This window comes from Syngnathus acus, chromosome 21 (assembly GCF_901709675.1).
Source record: "Syngnathus acus chromosome 21, fSynAcu1.2, whole genome shotgun sequence".
In the NCBI taxonomy this organism is placed as follows: Eukaryota; Metazoa; Chordata; class Actinopteri; order Syngnathiformes; family Syngnathidae; genus Syngnathus; species Syngnathus acus.
Window position 1 is genome coordinate 10,962,655 of NC_051105.1, and position 20,504 is coordinate 10,983,158.

The window sequence follows — 20,504 nt, forward strand, 5'->3', positions numbered from 1 at the left end:
ACTACCAAATGATGAATGACATCGTAATTATAAGCAAGCAGCTGTTCAAACTCCCAGAGAGAAAAGCGTGTAGGCTGCACTATGTTTGACTCTTCGCAGATTAACCGGAAAGGATCATTAGGGATCTGTATTTGCCAGACGACAAAAAAAAAAAAAAAAAACATCTCCAGCTTGGTGTCCATGCAGCGCTGTAGGATGTAATATGATGTGGCGTGTCATTAAAGATGCACTAATAAAAGTTTGGCAAAGAAAATGGAGAAGAAAAAAAAACGCTCTGTGTTTCCAGGGCTATTTATGAAACACAATTAAAGCTCCTGCGGAATTAAATATCAGTTTACAGTGGATAGAGGAAGTCTACAAACCCCGGTTCAAATGAGACCAACTTTTTTCTACTATTAATGATCTATAACTTGTACAACACAAATGAATTTTATTTTTAAATCTTTTTGAAAGGGGAAACAAAAATTAACAATGAGATCATGTGGTAGCAAAAGTGTGCACACCCCTAGAACTGGAACATGGCTGTGCTTAGAATTACCTTTTCAAACTTGTGTTAGAGTAAAAAAAAAGGTGGGGGCAAATGAGGACCTAATTGAGGTAATTGATCGGCGCGTTTGTGCCCGATTGTTGTGCGTCGTTAAGTCTCAAATTCCTATTCCCGTGTCTAATGAACATATGGCACATAAATTTCTTAAATAGCGACAAACTTGGAAACATTTCAGAAAAACAGCACAGCGGTCGACCGACAGCTGCTTGGCATTACTGTGCTAATTTCTCAACAACAGGTTTGTGGGTGGAGAATCTTTCCACGATTCTTGAACAAAGTCTGATTGATTGGATCAAATGTGGTTCAATTAGGAAATATGGAGCGCGACGTTGCGGCGGTTCGTTTGGCAGAAAACTGAACTCATCGCTTTGACACATTCCACAGAATTGTATTTAGAATTTACTCAAAATTATATTAATTGTGTTTTCAATATTTTTTTTTAAAAATTATTACAACTACTTTAATACAAAAAATGATGGTTGGCTTTATTTCCTCATGATGCATCATCATAAAATCCCAGCTGCAGGCCTATTAGAAAAACAAGTATTGGAGCGGCTGTACCATTCAATTCTTCAATATTAAATAAAATGGCTTCAAGTCTGATTGCAATGTCCTGTACAGTGAATGTACTTTGCGGCGGTGGGCCGCACTGGGCCACGCTTCTTACATGAAGTCTCTGGGTTGGGGCGCCACAAAGTCAGCAGCGCGTTTGGAGAAGTGTGAGTAGAGGTGGCCATTCATTTGCTCCTGAGGAACCACAGCGTGGCAGAAAGCGCATTTATCCGGGATTCCGCTCACCATCTGCGCCGCCATGTCGGCCGCCTCGCACAGCTCGGGGCTCCACAGAGACTGAGGCCAAGAAAGGTTTAGTTTAATCACAGGCAAAAAAAAAAAAAGATTTGTCATAGCCAAAATGGTAAAAGGTCAGCGGAGGTCAAAATTGATTGACTGTTATGTCGGCTACGAATCGGCATGGCAATTAAAAAGGTACGCATAGTAATCATGGGGCGCGTTTCATCAGATTGTGACACCGAGCGCCGCGCCACTTCCATCTGGCTCACACCTTCCGGCAAATATGCTAGCAGACGCAAGCGTCGGCTTTCAACAGAAAAACAAGGGATTAGCACTCATTATCCCATAATGTGTTTCAGGTTTACACGTAATGCTTATTTTGGACTTCGGCACACTTTTCGCTTCTCCATTAGCAAAGAGTGAGCCGAAACTGATAATTTGCTACTACTTTTTCTCAGACCTGCTTCTCACCTGTTGGGGGCCGCGAACGTCCTCTTGTGAGAGCGAGGAGGACGTCGTGTGGGAGGGGAACGTCGGGATGACAAAAGGCACCGGCGGCTCCGAGGGCTCCTGCTCCTCCTCTCGTTCCCCCTCCTCGCCCGCTTCCTCGTCGCCCGCCGAAAGGATGCTGCAGAGAGGCCGCCTGGCCGGCATGGTCAGAGCGACGGGCCTCTCAGGGGCACTGTTCAGGAAGTCGTATTCGCTGTCCACGGGAGGCGGGAACTTGACACTGAACTTGGTGAGTGAGTCTACAAAGTCCCGGTTGTCGGGGCTGGCGCCGCGTGACGCCAGCGACGCGGGCACCAGAGGAATGTCCGTCGTCGACCTCGAGGCCAAGAAGAGGGGCTCGTCGGCTTCTGCTGCGCGGTCGGTGCACTGGATGGGCATGGAGAACTGCTGATCTGTCAGAGGACACAGAAACATTTGTTTTATTTAACTCTAGTGAACAGAGCCAATTCTTGCTCAAAAATCAACCAACAGTGTAAAAAATGTTTTGGGGTGAGGAATAACATTCACGACGAATGAAATACGTTAGAATATACTTGAACAGTGTCAAATAAGAGAAAGCAGAATGTGTTTGTGAGGAAAATAAATAAATAAATGAAAAATAAATAAATATTTGTGAGGAAATTAAATAAATGAATATAAATAAATACATAAATAAAAATAAAAAAATTCCATTTCTTCTGCCAAACAATTTTTTCATTTAGTTCATTTTGAAATGACACACGATAAAAATTGATTTCAGTGATTGCGTTATGCAAAAAAAGTTTATGAAATAAATTAAGAGTGCCGTTTTTTGTCAGCCATTTTTTGTTTTCATCCTTCAGCCATGCAAAATTTATAAAGGAAATAAAAACATTAGTGTCTGTGTCACATTTTAGTTAGAATGCCAATGAAAATTCTAAAAAGAATTCTCGTCGAGCTAAACAGGATAAACTAATTTGAAAGGGTGCAATTGTTCACCGGTGAATACCAACCGCAACGACTAACATATTACTAAATTCGCACCTCTCTGGACGTGTGCAGATTTGCCCAAGATTTGACAGACGAGACGAGAAATACACTCTCTTTTTGTGATGTGTTTCCTTCTATTATTTTATGCTTTTATTTTTGGAAAATCAGATTTAAGGTCAGCGGCCAAGTCGGAATTATGCAAGAATTTCCCCTCCATGTAGGACGAGTACCATTTGCAGCGTCTATTCCTCCATGAAATCTCTTCAGGTGATCTTTTTGCCTTCGGGAGAGCGAGCGAATCTGCCGAAAGGTCCCGTGAATGGCTTCCAGTGCATCCAGCATGTCCTGACTGACAGACAAATGTACAAATGAGAACTTGTGTCCTGTCTTGAGAGTTTGTGTGTGTGTGTGTGTGTGTGTGTTTGTTTCACTTACTAGTCAACACTATTCAAGACAGTCTTCAGAGGAGCAACGGTGCTTATAGTCTCCTGAAAAAAAATATTGTCCAATTCAAAGTATCCAAGTGAATCTACATTTGTGCACGCTGTTAGAAGAGTGTCAAGTCAAACTTGGAGCAATGTTGTCCTCTATCACCATCTCGTGGTGAGAAAGGGTACTTCGGTTTGGAGCTTGTTTTGAACCAAGTTTCAACCAATTATGTCAAATGAAAATGACTGCATGATAAAAAAAAAAAATAGTAATGCAAACTGAAATGGCGAGATTAAAAAAAAAAAAAGAATACTGCAGAACTCAACCAATGTACTTGGAAGCGTATCATTTTGAATTCAAATATAAGGTATTTCTTTTTATTATTGTCATTATTGTTGCAGAAATCATTTTGATGTGTCACTGCTAAGCAACACTCAAAAGGCCTGAAGTTCCCTGAAAGCATCACGCAGCCACCTGAAATCTCTGACAAGTCCCTTCACGATTCGAGTCTGATTTTCCAACGGCTGCATTTCACTTGCAAGCTTCCACCTCACGACGACGACAACATTTGTACGACCACAAGCCTGGCAACAAAACCCGAACTACGACTAGGGTCAAAAAAAGACAGCAGGTGCTTTCTCAAAATTGAAAGTTCTCAGTTTGAATCTGGCTTCCCTCCTTCCTGTTAAGAGTTTTCACGTTCGCCTCGTGCTTGTGTGTCTTTTCTCTGGCTTCCTCCCACATTGCAAACATTCCAACGGGTGTGTTAGGTTCATTGAAGATTCCAAATCGTCCTGAGGTGTGAACGATTGTTTGTCTACACGAGTCTAGTGACCGGTCCACTCTCACGTAAAGTCAGGCTGCCCCTCGCTGGCAAACAAATACAAGCAACGTACATGTGATAGCGTGATGATTTGCGTACAAATGAATCAGACTAAAAAAATGGAAGAAAGTGCTGAGTTTGCACAAAAGCTAGCAGAAGCAAACATACCGGATGCTGTGTTTGTCCGTGTGCGCTGGCCCCATCAACCAGATGGTTGCACGACTGGCATTTCAGATCCCCTTAGAAATCCAAAAGAGTGCAAATTAACAGCATGCAGTGGCAAAGCAGAATTCAAAAGCATCCATGGAAATATGAAATGGATCAGAAATTCGGGTCAGATCACTCACCTGACGGTTTCCTCGATGTGGACAGCTGAGCTTTCAGTTGCGCAATCAGCTGCTCCTGGTCTTCTATCTGTCTTTGGAGTTTTTGCGTGTATTGCTGATAATAGTCCGACTGTAAAAATACATTTTGGCATATCCGTTGGATTTTGACGTCAACATAGCGGTGAGAAAGCGTGATTTTAAATCCGATGTATTGCCATGCGCCCTTACCATTTGCTGCAGCTCCTTTTTGGCATTGTCCTTTTCAATTGAGACCTGGCGATAAGCTTCGAAAGCTTTGTTGAGCTGGTCTCCAATGTTCCTCTCCATGCCGTGTGCGCCACAATCATCACTGACAAAGCAGCTATGGGACCTGTCAATGCAAGTCAGTTTTATTATTTTGGGACATGCAAAAAGTACACTACAAGTTTGGTATGCAATAAATTGAGGCATGTCATGGCTAATAAAAACTTTGACACGTTTATTATCCATCACATGCACAATTTACAAAAAGGTGATTTAGAGAAAAGACAACTGTCATTTCCGGTGAAGCATCACACATGCCGGAAACAACAAAATACATATTATATATATACTATATGTATAATTTTTTTTTTAAAGCTTTTCATGCACCCTTATCTGTCGAGGCTTTCACATTAAAAAATGATTTGATTCATCACAATATGCGGACTGATAATAGATGGGGAAAAAAGAAAAATTCTACTTATAGAAGCCAATGTGACGAAAATCAAATAATATTTTGCTAACAGTTTTACACCTAATATGTTCGTCTATTTGACAAGCACAAAAATTAGCCCGAGATCATTTTTAAACACACTGCTGGACTTTCAAATATTTGAATCCAAACTTTATTTAAAAGTTACAAATACCTTCTGCAAGTCGGTTAAATCATTTACATTGAAGGAAATCCCTTGATGGTGAAATGTTGTAAACATGTAGACCGTAGCAAAGCAATTCCTGCAAGTAGACTTCCTCTAACTGGACTCATTCAAAGATCCGATAGCAACTAAGACAGTAAAACAAACCAACTTCCAATCCCAATACGAATAATAAAAAAAGAACGAGCCTGGCAAATTGTACGAAATGAATCTTACAGATGCGTAGACGTAACTCGTCCATATTTCAGTCATTCAAAATAGCCAACGACCAATTTGCGCGCGTCTTACGTCACATCGCTAACGCCACTGAGCGTCCGCTTACCTTTATTAGGGAGTAAAGTCGATTTTAATGTGAGCTCAACATCATCTTCTTCGCACGCACACACACATATATAAACACAAACACACACGCGCACACAGAGTTAGGAAGTGGGGCTGAGGATATGGCGAAGTGTGTGTTTTTACATAGCCTACTTAGCGGAGTTGGGAACTTCCCTCGGGGAATCCCCGCTGCTCCGTGCACTTCCGCCTTTGGTTGCTGTCGGCCAATGGGCGAGCGGTATGACGGTGCGGCGGCCAGCTCTTGGCGTTTGGTCCCGCCCACATGTCTGCTGCATGAAACCGACCCCCCCCCCCCACACACACACACACACGCCACCGTAAATACAGTAGACCTCGGCAAAGCGCAACTTGTTCTTTTAGCTTTGCGTTAATTTCCTGCTGCACAGCGTGGGAAAATGCACGTTTACATGAACTCAAACTTGTTTTCACTATATACTACCCAAATATATATTTATAATATTATATTCTTGGCATCATCTTAAGATCAATGTCAAACAATGCTCTTTGCTCTCACGCGACAGTCAGTCAATTCAGCAAATTAGCAGAGCAAATTACGAGTCGTCCCGTATTGAATTACATTTTTGCACACAAATTGGACAGGGTTGCCATGCTAGTTCAACAAATGAGGGCAAACCTGTGTAGTGAGTTTGCACTCTAGTATAATTTCACATTGTCACGAGCAGCACTGTTTGTTTCCGTCACTTAGAAACCAAGACACTTCAACGTTTTAATGAGGAAAGAGTTCATGTGGTGTCGAATTATTTAGCCACTTCCTATCATGATAATTCAATTGAAATAGAAATAGTTGTCTATTACAGTAGCGGTACTTAAAACGACCAGCAGATGGCAGCGAGAAGCTGTGTGGACTATGTACGTCGCTAGTGGGTCATTTTAAGGGTTGGGCAGCAGATTTAAGCAGAAAAAGTTAAGCGCAGTGCAATGATACCTTGAGATTTGAATACAAGTTTTTCAAAACACGAGTCGTCATTTGTCCATTTTTTTTACTTTGGCGGCTATGATGGCCCAGAATGTCCCGGAAATAGACTAACCCAGACGAACACACCAAAAGGAGCAAATTATTATATAATATAATATAAATAATTGAAATTATTTATTCATCATTTGAGGTGATTTGAGATGCAAGTTTACAAAGTGAACTCGAATCTCAAGGCACCACTGCATTGTTTGCAGACGACGTACGGGGATCATCTGAGGTAGCTGCACTAAGCCAGCCACTGGGTAGATATATATATTAAAAAAAATTTTTAAAAAATGGACGTCTGACTGAACCTCCGCAATAAATCTCGTGACAGCATGTGCTTCATTCATGCTTCCTCCAAGGAAAACAAATAGTGTGGTGTAGGTCTGGAAACGCGAGATCGGACGGAGGGCAAAGCTAGGACTCAGTTCTCCGGCATGTCGGGGGGTGGGGGGAGGAATGTGAGCAGTATCAAATTTCAGGTTCCCCGATTAACAGCTTGAGAGAGAATTTGGCAGGAGGTCATTTAACCGCAACATTTACAAGAAATAAACGATTCTCTTCAATACAACGGTTTTGTCAAGCGACAGCAAAAAAAAAACATGGTGTTGTTTTAATGTTGCAATGCCTTTCTTGCACTTCCAGGAATGTAAGCAAACAGGATGTCCTTAAGAGTAGAGCAACGGGCCATGCAGATTTCCACGCAGAAGTAAAGCAGCCTGGGGTCTTCCAGCTATTCAAGGACTTGAGGCGTTCAGGGTCGTCCATGATTTGTCAGCCAAATCAGTCGAGCTGAACTGAAAAGATGTTTGTTGCATAAGTGTGCACACCCTCTTCAAAATGGGATGTGGCTGTTTTCAGAATGAAGTCATCACTTCAGTAAAGGCTCAGTTGATGAAGGTAAGCGTCAGACGACACATGTGACATAAGATTGATTGTCCTCTACGTCATACCAAATAAAACAAGTCATTCAACTCGAGTGAAAATTTGACAATGAACCAAAGTGAAGAAGTGAAAGAGCATTTGAGGATATGAGGAAAGTCCAATCAATGGCCTGTGGCAATCTCTATTTACACAAGAGACTTGTAGTCTGCTTCACTCATTTGTTTTGAGCAATTATTATTATTTTGTTTTCAAATCAATACCGGCTGGTCATTTTCCATTTCAACATGAAACAAACCATGCAGTCTTGCAGCCAATTACAAACAATGGCGCTACAGTTTCATTTGCGCTCGACTTCTCTCAAGCATCTAAAAGTCAAAAGCTACTCATGGTCAATAAAGAGTCAACACGCACAAATACAAGTATTTATCAATATTTTACTTCGAGTCAAACTCTAACATCTAAATCCAAATTCCCCATGGCTCATAAATCTACAAACCATCCCAAATTGTTTGCGGGAAAAAATATCCCACACAAAATGGTCCAACTCGCCTCACACAATGAGACCGTGACCAAGCGTCGCCTTAATCGAGGTCAACTCAGCCAGCAAAATAAATGCAAGCATAACGGTTTACAGTTGATAACTTGAAAATGTTTCCCGGCACAAAGAGAGCAATTGGTGCTGCTCTTTATGTCAGTGAGGCCCAAAAGAACACAATGACTCTCATTCTTGGGACATTTGAAATGAATGCAATGAGGGCAGAGCGCCAAAGTGAAACCTTTCCTGCCGATGTCAAGTATTTCCTCTCATTCACTGGGCGGGATCCAGAAAATGGAGGTGAAATGCCGCACCGTGAAATGATGTCAATTCCAAAATATGTCAAAACGCAAAAATGAAGTTAAAGACCAAGACGGAAAGTTGGTTGAAATATTACTGTGAGGTTTTTGTTTGTCAAAGCACAAGATCGGGAATGGCATGAGATGCAGCGAGTCCTGAAAAGAACCCACAATTATTTCCCTCGGAAATCCCCGGCGAGCATCAAAGTGAAAATGGGTTTGTGATACTACGAATTTGATTGATGTCGCAATCTCTGCATTTCCAACAATCGTCTCTTACACCATAAGGGTGAGCCGGGCGATACGACACACAATTTCTTGTCGTCATGAAATAGCTTCCTATTTGGTTTGCTGGGCTAAACTTTCAAGATGTGGAAGAGATTTCTGTAGAAGGCCTTAGGTGTGAAAAAAAGCTGTGATATTTTGACTCGCAGTTTTTTCGAGCGAGGAGCTCGTGGCCCGAACTAAAGGAGCAGGACTGTTGAGTTTCACACCATGCCGTCTATTCAGGTGAGCGTTTATCGACTTGTTAATAAGCTAGTCTGCTTGACTCGTCAGATAAAATTTTCCACGCCTGACCACTTGTGGTTACCTTTATTCCTTTTTAAGCTCTTTTATTGGATTACAGATTGTAAATTGCAATACGAGTCACACGTTCCGGGTGGAATTAAGGCTTAAAGAACATTTCCTAATTACCTCTTCCCTGCCCCCTCGCACAAAGGATAGTGCCGACTCAGACCTTTCCCTCTTTTCTCCCACGCTGACCCTTAGTGACTTTTGTTGGCCTGCTAAACACATCTATATGCTCTACTGGTGACCTTTAGGTTCATTTAAAAAGTAGCCATCATAAATCACACAATGGTATCTTTACATACGAGTGCCCAAACTTCTGATTTTTTGTTTTGGTTTTCTGTTACACAAATATTACAGTCAGAGAGTAATTAATCACACATTACTAAACTCATTTATTTATTTACATTATCTTTATATACAATACAGTGTTATATTTCTTTATTACATTTTTTTAATGTTTTTTTTTGGGGGGGGGGGGGTTGTCTCGTATTAATGGCGGTTCAATTAGTGTCTTAATGGGGAAGTGTGGTCGATAAATTTAGTTATAAAAAGACAGGTCATTTTGTTGATCATGGACTTATTGAATTCAAATACAATTCATTTTATAATTCAGTCAACAAATCTGATCACGTTTTATTACATGAGAATAGGCGGTATTAGATAATTGTTTACTCTTGGGTGACATAAACAAATGGTGACACGGATAAGAGCATGTCAGCAATGTGTCATATTTCCGCGATGATTTTGTAACGTTGACGATTGTGACGGTGTGCATTTTTGACCTAATCTTATTCAAAAGCACGGAAAAGGACGTCACTGTTTGTTGTCATTCACCATAACCATCAGCGTCGTAATGCTCCGTCATCGGCTCTATGTGTGACCAAATTAGAATACCTCGAGCAGTGGGTAATCCCAGTCGTCACTATTAATAAATGTCCATGTTTTTTCTCTCCTTTGTTGAATAGTACGATTTATTCAAATGGTGCGAGGCAAACAGAACCATGAGGACAAGCCACACCGTGGAATGTTAAGTATGTATGCATCATGTAACACTCCAAACAACAACATAGGTGAATGCCACGCGGAATGGAATCTTCTTAGTAAAGCAGGTCATAACAAATTACTTAAAACGTGACGATATTCAACGCCAAATATTAAGGTTTGTATTTGATTAGGCTGAACAAGCCGGCTAACTTCGAAACGGGTCCATAATATTCTTTATTAAAGAACATTGGGACTTGACCACCCCTACGCGACCTGCAAAATGGTTTGGTCCAACATTTTAGCCTCACTCCCGCTTCCCGCTGATGCGAGTCATGAAGCCCGTCAAACATACGAGGCAGGGCCGCGCTCGAAGTTGGGACGGGGGCGTCTGTTGCCGGAGCATCGACGACATCGAGGCTGCGTGACCACAGATATGCTCATAATACCATTTTTATGCGCGTCGTCAGCCGAGTGAGCGGGATTTAGTTATTCGAGACGAGGGACTTAGTTATTCAAGTAAAAGGCAACTCTCCCTTTGATCAGACTGAGGATGATTTTTTCTAATACTGGAAACCCACTAAGGACTCAGTTTCGCAAACAGGTAACTAGCACGCTTTCGACCTATTCCACCCTTACTATTACTAACCCGCCCGTCTAGTATTTACTGCCTTAATAAACGCGAAACCAAGCAAACTCTCCCATCAAGTCGATGTTTATTCGTGTGAAACTAGAGTGTTGCGTTCAGGGTCCGGTGAAAGATTCATTTGCAATGTAAAAAGGAAAGAATGATAAGGATTCTTGTGCTATTTTGTAAGGGGAAAAAAGTGTGGTGTTAAGGCGTCTGTGTGTGATTCAGAGGTCTCTTAGGAATACCGTGAATACCGGCGGCCTGTATCATGGATAGAAAAAAAAAAAGAAAAACTTGGATTTGCCTTATGTTTCTCCTAAGCAACCCCAAACGGCACTAGAGGAAAATTTAACTTTTCCAGCAAGCAGCCCTTCAAAATAAATTCAATAATCTCTGTTTGGACTGGATTTGAGGAGGAGGGGGGATATCCCTGCAAGATGATGAATAAAGCGTTGATGCGTAGTTGCATGTATTGATTTGATTTCTCTGAATGTCGCTGAGCCAAAAAAAGAATTCTGGAGAGGGAGGAAAAAAAAAAGGCATATTTGCTCATGTTCGCGCTGTTATCCTGTGGCAGGAGCTGAATGGGCGAGGCCTGTTACTGGAAGCCCTGCGTATTATACAGTATGACAGGCTCAGCTGGTCTGTTGCTGACTGATAAGATGTCGTCCGCTCCCCATTCTCCTCACAGTCCCTCTAGTCGAGTGAATTGATCGGTGAATGAAACCCAAAAACTGACCCTCCATCTCGCAGGAGAAGGAAATTTTCAGTTTCACGCTGAACTGAAGTCAACTCGACTAGCTGTTGGCTATTCTATTGCTATACTGTAGATCAGGGGTGCCCAAACTTTTTCAGCTTGCGAGCTACTTTTGAAATGACCAAGTCATAAAGATCTACCCACTAAATTTTTTATATATATATATATATATATACATATATGTCATTGTGAAAAAAAAAAGTCCTACTCCCATTCCCTATGAAAGTGATACTTCTTACTATGGCCAGCTGCCCCACTCGTTTTTATACCCTTTCTTAAGTTTAAGAGAAAAAACAGGGTTCTGACAATTGGAGGGAACTCGCGAGCTAGCGTGTTTGTGTTGTGTTGTTAGTGCCGTTGTTTGTACACGCGTCAAGTGCGGAAAAAAAACGCGATCGACCAATAGTGGCTTGGCGATCGACCGGTCGATCGCGATCGACGTATTGCGCACCCCTGCTGTAGATTATACAAACGCTTTAAATGCGAGTTTGTGTTTTCCGATAACATTGCACATATGATGCAATTTACATACTCCATAGGGTTTGTTACCTTATTTACTTTTAAACTTGTTATTATTGACTTATTACTACTTTAATTAAAAGTCAAGTATTGTTTGGGTGGAATATCCAAAGCTGTAATTTGCGCAGAAAAAAAAAAATAAATATTAATTTGAACCATCACGCATTGTATCGCTGTAATCTTGTAAAACCACAAACTCAGCAAACAAAGGACTTATTCTGGATGTGCGTGTTTTTTTCTCTCCAGCAATTAGCATCAGGTATTTGTTTTTAAGCAATTCAAAAGAAATATCAACTCTGCATGTTTTGGTGTCTTCCTTTGGCCGTTCGGCAACATTTGTTTGGAAAGAAGGCCCGCAGAATAAACTTTAGTGTTTTTTTTTTTTTTTTTTATGTAATATTGCAACTGCTGCATTTAGCCCAGCCTTTGTATTTTTTCCACTTTCATTACAATGTAGTGTAATTAACGAGTTTCTACATTTCAGTAGAATATAGTAGGGGTGCCACTTATTTGACCTAGTTTGTAGAAAAAAATTATTTATCTCTGCGCTGTTTTGCACAGGTGTGTTGCCATGTTTACATATAGCTTTGAGACCTTGGACTTTTTAAAAAAAAAAAAAAATGCATTTTTGGGTTCTTTGACTTCTGACTTCTTGAAATAACTTAGCAAAACTGTGAAATTAACCACAGTCATGCTAAGGGGGAGGGATGGGGGACTAGTCATGAGACGGTCATTAAAAGCAGGTCTCACTGATAGCTTTTTGTTTTGATTTGGCGACTACCACTATCACCTAGTGTCTTCATGTGACAACAGTAGTAGCATTATTTCTCACCATCGCAGTGACTCACTGGAGTAATCACCTCCGCTTCATTTTTTCCCTCACAGGAAATCCTTTCATGAGAGCATTTTGGCCCGCTCCGTTGAATCGTTCAATTAATTCCGAAATAGTTAGCGAACGGAAGGGAGGTGACAATGTCACAATGTCACCAACAGCGACATGAGGCAAAAAAGGCAAACTTGGTTTGACTGTTTATAAAAGACAAGAGAAGCTCGGGAGTCCAGACTCGGGTTGCTCGGTCATGTCGGTGTTTCATGCTTCAGATTCCATTAACTTCCTCTCAGCTTGAGATCCTCCAAAGAGAAGGAAGGTGGTTGTAGGAGGAGGGGGGGGATAATCACTGACAAATCCCTGGAGGAGCAAAAGCTCTCTTCAGACCAGAAAAAGTCACTCTGGAATTTGTTTCTCCTCATACCGACTGCAACAAGTACAACACTGAAGAGTTTTTATTCGACACCAAATTGCCACTGATTAACAAATGACTGAATTATTCAAACAAGTATTTTTTTTTTCTTTTTTCCAGTCACCAGTTAGCCTCCTGTCCCATCCCATGGCTCCACCCAGCCCAAGTAACAACAGCAGCACCACCAACAACAGCAACAGCAGCAGTAGTAGCACTGCAGGCTGGGATCAACTCAGCAAGACCAACCTCTACATCCGAGGCTTGTCCCCATCCATGACGGACCATGACCTGGTCAAACTCTGTCAGCCGTGAGTAGCGCACTTCCTCTCGTCGTTATCCGCCATTGATCTGCCATCGATCGCCTCGTTCGTACACACAGTAGTGCTGCGGATGGGTTTTTAGGAGGACCCGGCAGAAAATTCATAAACAGAGTTGAAGAGCGAGTTCTCACGCTCTTGCGTGAATGCTTAAACGTGATGTGAAAGGAGATACCGTGCCCTAGTTATCAATCTCCGGCTAATTGTTTCTTTTATTCGCTCGGTTTAGAAGTGAGGATCAACTTGGATTACGGTATTCATTTAATCTCAAGGGAAAAGAAGATGAGGCTCGAGGAATTTTACGGACTGGATATCTTCTCACCGTTGACACTCGATTTACATTGCCTTGAAATCAGGCCTCCAAATTTGGATAAACACTGGATAGCTGCCAATTTAAGCGCTTTTTTTTGGTGGTGTCTAAATTGCAGCGACGCAGTTTAATGGGATCGGTTATTTATAAAAGTATCGATCAAAATGAAAATGTAGGCGGTTCGGCTACACTGAGTCGCATTTTTATTATTTTCCGTCCTGCGACTGCTGCACTCGCTCGTAATAACGTTTCATGCCAATGCGTTGATGTCACCGTTGCTGAACGCTCCCTCCCTTTTTTTTTTTCTTTTCTTTACATGTTGTACAACTGGCTCGCTCTCTTGGGCAACATACCTCGTCTTTCTGCTTCTCCCTCAGCTATGGCAAAATCGTCTCAACAAAGGCCATCCTGGACAAGACGACCAACACGTGCAAAGGTGTGTGTGGCCTTGTTTCTCCCAACAAGGACGGCACTTCAGTGTTCCTTGCAGCTTTAGAGTAACGTTCATAGTTAAAAAAAAAAAAAGAAAATTATAATGGGTTTGTTGGCGCAGCAGAGTCCGTTGAATGCCACGTTATTGATCCCATCCAGTGTGACTGCCCATTTCAGTTTCGTCAATCTACAAGTACCGTTACACACATGATGAATCAATACAAAGTTGAATTTTTTTTAAGCTAATTGTGGCTAAAATTTGGGCCAAAATTCCAATCCAACAATAATAGCGATTAAAACTAAGCAAATGACTCAAAAGCCAAATTGACAGCGCACTCTTGAGCCTTTTTTCAGCTTCAATCACATATTCACCTTTATTTAGTTTGAGCAGGCTAAAAATAGCTTGAGTAGAAGCCAGAGACTACGGCTTCACCCTGTTTGTACAAAGAGCTGACCTCAGCCAGTAACATCGCTGTGGTATCTGCATCCTCAGCGCTTTTTTCACGCTCTTCTTCTCCACATTCAAAGCATATATTCAAAGACTAATGCAAATGTAACGGCTACTTGTAAGCAAGGTTTTTGTTTTGTCAAGAATGAAAAGACACGCTGCACGCTAGCATTGCCCTTACTTGTCCTACTTGTCTCCTCAGGTTATGGCTTTGTGGATTTTGATAGTCCCACTGCAGCTCAGAAAGCCGTGGCTGCCCTAAAGAGCAGTGGAGTTCAAGCTCAGATGGCAAAGGTACCTGCCTGACCAACCTTTTTCCGTGCATTGCCTGGTCCACTGGTTTCTACAAATAGGAGGGGGAATGCATAGTGCAGACAACAAAATGATGCTCCTACGTATTTTTTTCCTCATCGTTATGGAGTTTACAGACAGTCACGATGCTCTTCCTACACACGGAGACCTCTCCTTCTTTCCGCCTCGCCAAACCGGTTATGGCGTTCTCAACCAGTTCGTTCTGCTTTCTATTTGCTTTAGCTTGCTTCGTGTTTTTTTTCCCCTCATCACCTCGCTGTGAATATTAATTTGGAGAGCCCGCTCCCCTGGGTCTTGAAGTCGTCGCTCGCATTTCTGCTGATGCTAACTATTAGAAGAAAAATGAGCTGATGCGAGCATGCAAGCGACTCAAACTTCACGGTGGCCATTTTGTGCCGAAAGCTCAGCAAAGAGAGACAGTGGAAATAAGCGCAAGTGGTAATTCTCCCATCTGGCCCTTCAGCAACAAGAACAAGACCCAACCAACTTGTATATCTCCAACCTGCCACTGTCGATGGACGAGCAGGAGCTGGAGAACATGCTGAAGCGCTTTGGCCAGGTCATATCAACACGCATCTTGAGGGACTCGAGCGGAGCCAGCAGAGGAGTGGGCTTCGCCAGGTAGGCCACCTTGTCTTTTACATCGTCCGTCTTAATTGTGCTTTTTGGCTCACTTACGTTTTCTAAATCCAGGATGGAGTCGACCGAAAAATGCAACGCCGTCATTTCTCACTTCAACGGCAAATTCATCAAGACGCCCGCCGGTGTACCGGGTAAAGACCATTCTATGGATGCTAATACGGCGCTCAGCCAACTGTTTGCTCCTTCCAGCCGGGGATCATATACATTCGGCCCAAGAGGCTCCGCTCCCAGCCTAATCTTTTTAATTGGATTATACGACAGATATAGTCATGCCTCTTTTCAGACGGCTGGTGGGGGGGGTCAGCTCTCCAAATTGGAAGCTTGTGTCGTCTGACTGCTGTTTGGTGAAGCCTGCTTTCCAATCTTCTGTCCTCAACCCAGCACCTGCTGAACCTTTGCTCTGCAAGTTTGCCGACGGTGGGCAGAAAAAGCGACAAAGCCAAAACAAGTTTGTGCACAATGGTCGAGGTTGGCTCAGAGATGGAAACACCAGACTGGTAAAAATTTGATCAAGCCATGATATGGCTTCTTTAAGGTCACACAACTTCTGCACTGTTTATCTGTAGTGGCTTGATCGTCTCAACTCGTGCAAAATGTAAAATCAGGACACCACAGTAGTTCTCATCAGCTAACTCTCATAAACACGAGTCAAGAGTATCATGTGGATAACAACAGAGATCATAAAAGGCCAAAAATTGGATCCACTCCACTGAGCTAATGCTAACATTGGGCCTCAACTCAGAAAACCTCACAAATGTTTACTTACAATTATGCATTTTTTGCCAAACTTGTTCTTTCCCCTCCAGGCTGGTATGACACTCACGTACGATCCCAGCGCAGCCGCAATGCAAAACGAGTAAGTTGGACTTTCGAGCCCGTTTGCGTCTAGCTCACTTCATGTAGACGACACATGGTTCTGATTTTGTGTGCGTAGATTCTTCCCACCGGCGTACAGCATTTCAAACAGGGTGATTGCCCACATGCCCTTGTCCACGTACATGTCTCCGGTTTCAGCATATCAGGTTTGGATTCTTGAATCACTTCATGCAACTACTGTACATAAGAGCCAAAACGTGCCGGTGTGTATTCTACACTATGTTGACCAGTGTTGCTGCACCGTTTGTTTTTAAAGATCCGTTGCTTAAAGGGTTACAATTCCCACAACATTGCTGCTAGTTTTGTTAGCCTATTTATGGGAATTTACATTATGTGGTAGCATTAAGCTAAGCGTTGCTCTTTGGTTAAATACTATTTAACTCTCCTAAGTACATTTTAACTCAAGACATCAAATAAGCAGAGCGACAATATGTATCTTGAAAAATGTCAGGTCACTGAGGCTCCACTGTTTTCAGGCAATGTGCACAATTGATCAAATTAGATTATTATGGTCATTTGCAGTGGTCTACTGTCAAATTTCGTTCAATGAAGTGGTGATCATGCGTAGACATTTTAAAAGCGGATCCAGTCCAGTCATAACTTTTGCACGTCATTAAAACCGCATTCCCGTCTGTCCACGGCTCGTCAAGAAAAGAATGACTTGATTCTTTCTGTGTGACGTTACAGGTGCAGAACCCGTCGTGGATGCCTCATCAGCCCTACATCATGCAGCACCCTGTGAGCAAACCGACTTTTTTTTTTCTTTGTCTAAAAATGCTTCCTTTAGGGCTTTAGCAGAAATGAAACTACACACAGTACAATTATTATTATTAAGTGCCAGGATGGACATAACAGGTGTGTTAAGATTCAAATTTTAAAGACGGATATGAAATGAGATCTCAGGTTTTGCTTTGTTCTAAAAAAAAAAGCCAACAAGCATGCAACCTGACCGCACCATGTGACCGTTCCCTGCTCTGGTCATGACGTAGAACATGAATAAATAACAAGCTTTTGTTGACACTATCGCATTGCATTCCCTTGAGCAGCTAAAAATTCCCATTCACTCTTTTGAGTTGGTTTCTTTGACACATCTGCATCCACTCCCTTTGCGTTTGCTTCTAGGGTGCAGTCATATCGCCCTCTATGGAGCCATCACTGTCATTGCAGCCTACGTCCCTGATGACTCCCTTGGCACAGCAAATGAGTCATATGTCTTTGGGCAATGCAGGAGCGGTGAGACAATACTCGAATAATGTGCAAGATTATCAGAAAGGCATTCTATTTCAAATCCAAACAATGTTATTTTGTGTGCTGTTCAGTTCTTGGGCGCCACCCCTCCCATGCCCGGTGCTTACATCCCTCAGTACACGCACATGCAGCCAGCAGCTGTTCCCGCAGAAGTAAGTGTATCGCCGTCCAAAAGCGAACCTTTTTTTTGGGCAAAATAGTTAATCTCGCCGGTGCTGTCTTTTAGGAAAACGGAGTGGCGCCTCAGGTGGACACACCCGGCAGCGCTCCGTCGTACGCCTACCAACAAGCCAAGTAGTGCAGACGATTGGCCAGAGCAATCATACAAAAACGCTACGGATCCTTCACTGCTTTGCACTGGTTTTGCAATGTCGTGAAGCCATTTTTACAAGAGTTCAAAAACTCCAGTTCATCAAATGAACTTAACAACTACTAAAGAAGACGTTTTAATTTTTTTTTATTGTTTTTATTTTCGTACAAGAAAAGGTTTATTTTTTACCAAAGATTGCCAGCAAATACAAGACAACAAAACTGCCTGGTGATCATTTTTTTGGTCTTTTTCAGTTTGATGGGTTTTTTTGCTTGCTGTGCGAGTGTTGCCATGGCCAACCAAGTGTTTTGCGTTTTGTTTTTTTCTCCCACCGTGCTATCGGATGACGACACAGTTTGCCTTAACAGTTTTACTACAGTGATTGTTTAGATTGACACCCCAAAAAAAAAAAAAATGGAAGCAAAGGGCTGTTGCTTTGTGAATGAGCTACATCGTGTTTTTGCGAATAAGATGTACTTGGTATGTGCAGACGCCTGTTCATTTTGATGTGATATTTATTTTGAAAGCAATACTTTAACGTGGTCTTGGAAAGATCATGTTTTGGATTTGGTTTAAACTAGCTGACGTTAAGTTGGACCGGCAAGGTTTTTTTTTTTTATGGTAACTTTGGGTTGCCATTTACATGATAGTGTGTCTTTTTCATTTTTATTTAACAAGCCAAGAGGAACACGTGGATTTAGATTTGTGCACACACAACAAAGCCTCAACATTGGACTTGGTGAGCGCTAACAGGAAAAATGCATTGTACCTCAGTTTTTAATCGGAAACGTACAGTCAGCACTTTGTTTTATCACCAAAGATGAGGAGTTTGTATACTGAGGAAACAGAATCTTTGTCTTTTACCGGAAAGGGGGTGACTCTCCGATTAAGCTTGCAGTAATGGACTGTGCCTTTCAACATTTACACTCAGTTTGCTTTTAATCCAACAAGTGCCACAGTCTAAAAAATGCAATATTAGTTAATGAGGATATAGTGTAAAAAAAAAAGTGGTATGATCTGACAGCACTGTAAGTGGTGCGTTCTTTTGTTTTTTAAAAATAACATTCTTGATCAAGGTGCCCTTCTGCTATTCCAACAAGTGGTCAGTCAGACCAGATATCTACCTCAGTTTTTCCGTGTTCCTCAGTTCTAAACCGGGTTAGCAAGTCCAGCCCACTTCCCAGACCAAACGCTAAGCTCAGGAGCTGTTCACGGTGTAGTTTGCTTTTTTTTTTTTTTTTTTTTTTTTTTTTTAAAAGGGTTTTTCTTCCAAACATCTTTGTACATTGTGTCTGCATTTTCAGGAAGGGTTCAACCGCAAGCTTCTTACTTTGGTAAACAACTGCTACTTTCATCTCAGTGGTTCCAAGGACAATAGGTTTGGTCACCCCGTCATGGGTGGAGACAAACTCACAAGCAGCAGTTGTTGGGTGTCAAGTGGAAGAGGTTTCTGCATCATGCTCGAGGCTCAGAACCGAGACTGTTTTGTGAGTTTTTGCTGCTAGTGGCATCTGAACCAAGTGCCATAGTATCGGGGGCGCAAAATGCAGAAATGCATCAAAAGAAAAACTGCTCATATAAGCAGCCATCATGTTGAACAGTCATTAGGTTGTATGAAAACAAAGTTCTAATTTATAAAGATTTGTTTTGTACAGAGAGATTGAGGAAGAGGTTTATGTTTTTTTTTGTACCACACACTTGCCTGTGGTGATTAGGTTGTCCCGTGAAAAGGCGGATGTCTGTTTGGTCGTGTTTGTTAAGGCCAAATTTGTTTCCCTCTAGATTTCTGCCTCAGGTTTATTCTTTTTACTTTGATTTTTTTTTTTTTTTTTAAATAAAGAAAACTGAGATTTAAAAAAAAAAAAAAGTGTATTCTGGTGGAGTTTGTGAATAAGAAATTTATTAAGTTATTTAATCACTGACCAAGTTGTGAAATTATTTATTAGAAGCATTTTAATCAAGCGCTTTTGGGGTATTTTAACAAATAAGCGGACACTTTTTCATCTCATTCATAGTGGTCCAATCAATAAGATAGAGAACACATCTGTACCCACAAATCAGCAACAATAGCGGCTTAAAACTTACAGAAACACTTTCCTTTTCAGATATTGACAAAAGCAACGACACAATATGAGATGAAACTGACTAAACCAAGCATCTGTAGCTATACATTAATATTGTCGTCCTATTAATTAGCAACTTTCACGTCAGCAAGCCAAGATGTTTTTTTTCCCACGTAAAAAATCCAACAAAACATTCTTTAACTCAACCAATAAAGATGCAGGTGAAGATTCTTGGCCGAATTCCACAGTACATTCCAGAGAGGAAACCTCCATGCATGTTATCCAACGTGTTGTTAGTTTCTGCAGTTAAAATGCAGGCTCATTCAAATCAGCCGGTAGATGACGTCCACGTCGTTTACTTCCAGGTCACAGATGAACTAAATAAAGTCGTACCCTTCTTTCCTATGCTCTCGTTGTGCTTTGAACGCGTCATTTGACATTCGATTTTTGATAGCGTTGCTAGGGTATTTAAGGTTCTTGTTTTATCGTCATTAGGCGGACCTGGTAGATTACTGGGTTATGTTCATATTCAA

The 20,504-nt window shown here is 41.7% G+C and overlaps 2 protein-coding genes across 8 annotated transcripts; one reads left to right on the forward strand and one right to left on the reverse strand.

Annotated features, from left to right (window-relative positions):
* Window positions 1–277: 277 nt before the first annotated feature.
* Window positions 278–5,813, reverse strand: tank (TRAF family member-associated NFKB activator). 5 transcript variants are annotated; one of them, XM_037239095.1, is made up of 9 exons: window positions 5,594–5,739; window positions 4,604–4,745; window positions 4,397–4,505; window positions 4,218–4,288; window positions 3,233–3,285; window positions 3,028–3,146; window positions 1,811–2,241; window positions 1,178–1,411; window positions 278–1,075 (listed from the first exon to the last, which is right to left on the reverse strand). In XM_037239095.1, exons 2-8 carry the CDS (start codon window positions 4,700–4,702, stop codon window positions 1,211–1,213), a joined length of 1,083 nt encoding a protein of 360 aa, XP_037094990.1. In that variant the 5' UTR covers window positions 4,703–4,745; window positions 5,594–5,739; the 3' UTR covers window positions 278–1,075; window positions 1,178–1,210. The 5 variants fall into 5 exon arrangements, with proteins under 5 accessions (XP_037094990.1, XP_037094991.1, XP_037094993.1 ...); XM_037239096.1 differs by lacking the exon at window positions 5,594–5,739 and adding an exon at window positions 5,746–5,813 and having other exon boundaries at window positions 278–1,411; XM_037239098.1 differs by having other exon boundaries at window positions 278–1,396.
* A 2,858-nt stretch (window positions 5,814–8,671) lies between these two features.
* LOC119114997 (RNA-binding motif, single-stranded-interacting protein 1) lies at window positions 8,672–18,011 on the forward strand. Of its 3 annotated transcripts, none has more exons than XM_037239091.1 (13): window positions 8,672–8,821; window positions 13,134–13,321; window positions 14,018–14,076; window positions 14,723–14,814; window positions 15,296–15,453; window positions 15,526–15,605; window positions 15,856–15,971; window positions 16,281–16,330; window positions 16,409–16,496; window positions 17,038–17,088; window positions 17,473–17,583; window positions 17,670–17,750; window positions 17,825–17,977. In XM_037239091.1, the coding sequence occupies exons 1-13, from the start codon at window positions 8,807–8,809 to the stop codon at window positions 17,894–17,896; spliced, it is 1,161 nt and encodes a 386-aa protein (XP_037094986.1). In that variant the 5' UTR covers window positions 8,672–8,806; the 3' UTR covers window positions 17,897–17,977. The 3 variants fall into 3 exon arrangements, with proteins under 3 accessions (XP_037094986.1, XP_037094987.1, XP_037094985.1); XM_037239092.1 differs by lacking the exon at window positions 8,672–8,821 and adding an exon at window positions 9,893–9,915; XM_037239090.1 differs by lacking the exon at window positions 8,672–8,821 and adding an exon at window positions 10,180–10,469 and having other exon boundaries at window positions 17,825–18,011.
* The last annotated feature ends 2,493 nt before the right edge of the window (window positions 18,012–20,504 follow it).

What these genes read in the sequence shown, in the direction of transcription:
- tank (XM_037239096.1), bottom strand. Translation starts at nt 4,702, where the DNA reads ATGGAGAGGAACATTGGAGACCAGCTCAACAAAGCTTTCGAAGCTTAT. An exon ending in AAAAGGAGCTGCAGCAAATG is followed by an intron (nt 4,506 to 4,603) that starts GTAAGGGCGCAT and finishes GTATTTTTACAG; the next exon opens with TCGGACTATTATCAGCAATA. An exon ending in ACGGACAAACACAGCATCCG is followed by an intron (nt 3,286 to 4,217) that starts GTATGTTTGCTT and finishes ATTTTTTTTCAG; the next exon opens with GAGACTATAAGCACCGTTGC.
- LOC119114997 (XM_037239090.1), top strand. Translation starts at nt 10,419, where the DNA reads ATGATTTTTTCTAATACTGGAAACCCACTAAGGACTCAGTTTCGCAAA. An exon ending in TTCAAGCTCAGATGGCAAAG is followed by an intron (nt 14,815 to 15,295) that starts GTACCTGCCTGA and finishes CTGGCCCTTCAG; the next exon opens with CAACAAGAACAAGACCCAAC. An exon ending in CTCCGGTTTCAGCATATCAG is followed by an intron (nt 16,497 to 17,037) that starts GTTTGGATTCTT and finishes GTGACGTTACAG; the next exon opens with GTGCAGAACCCGTCGTGGAT.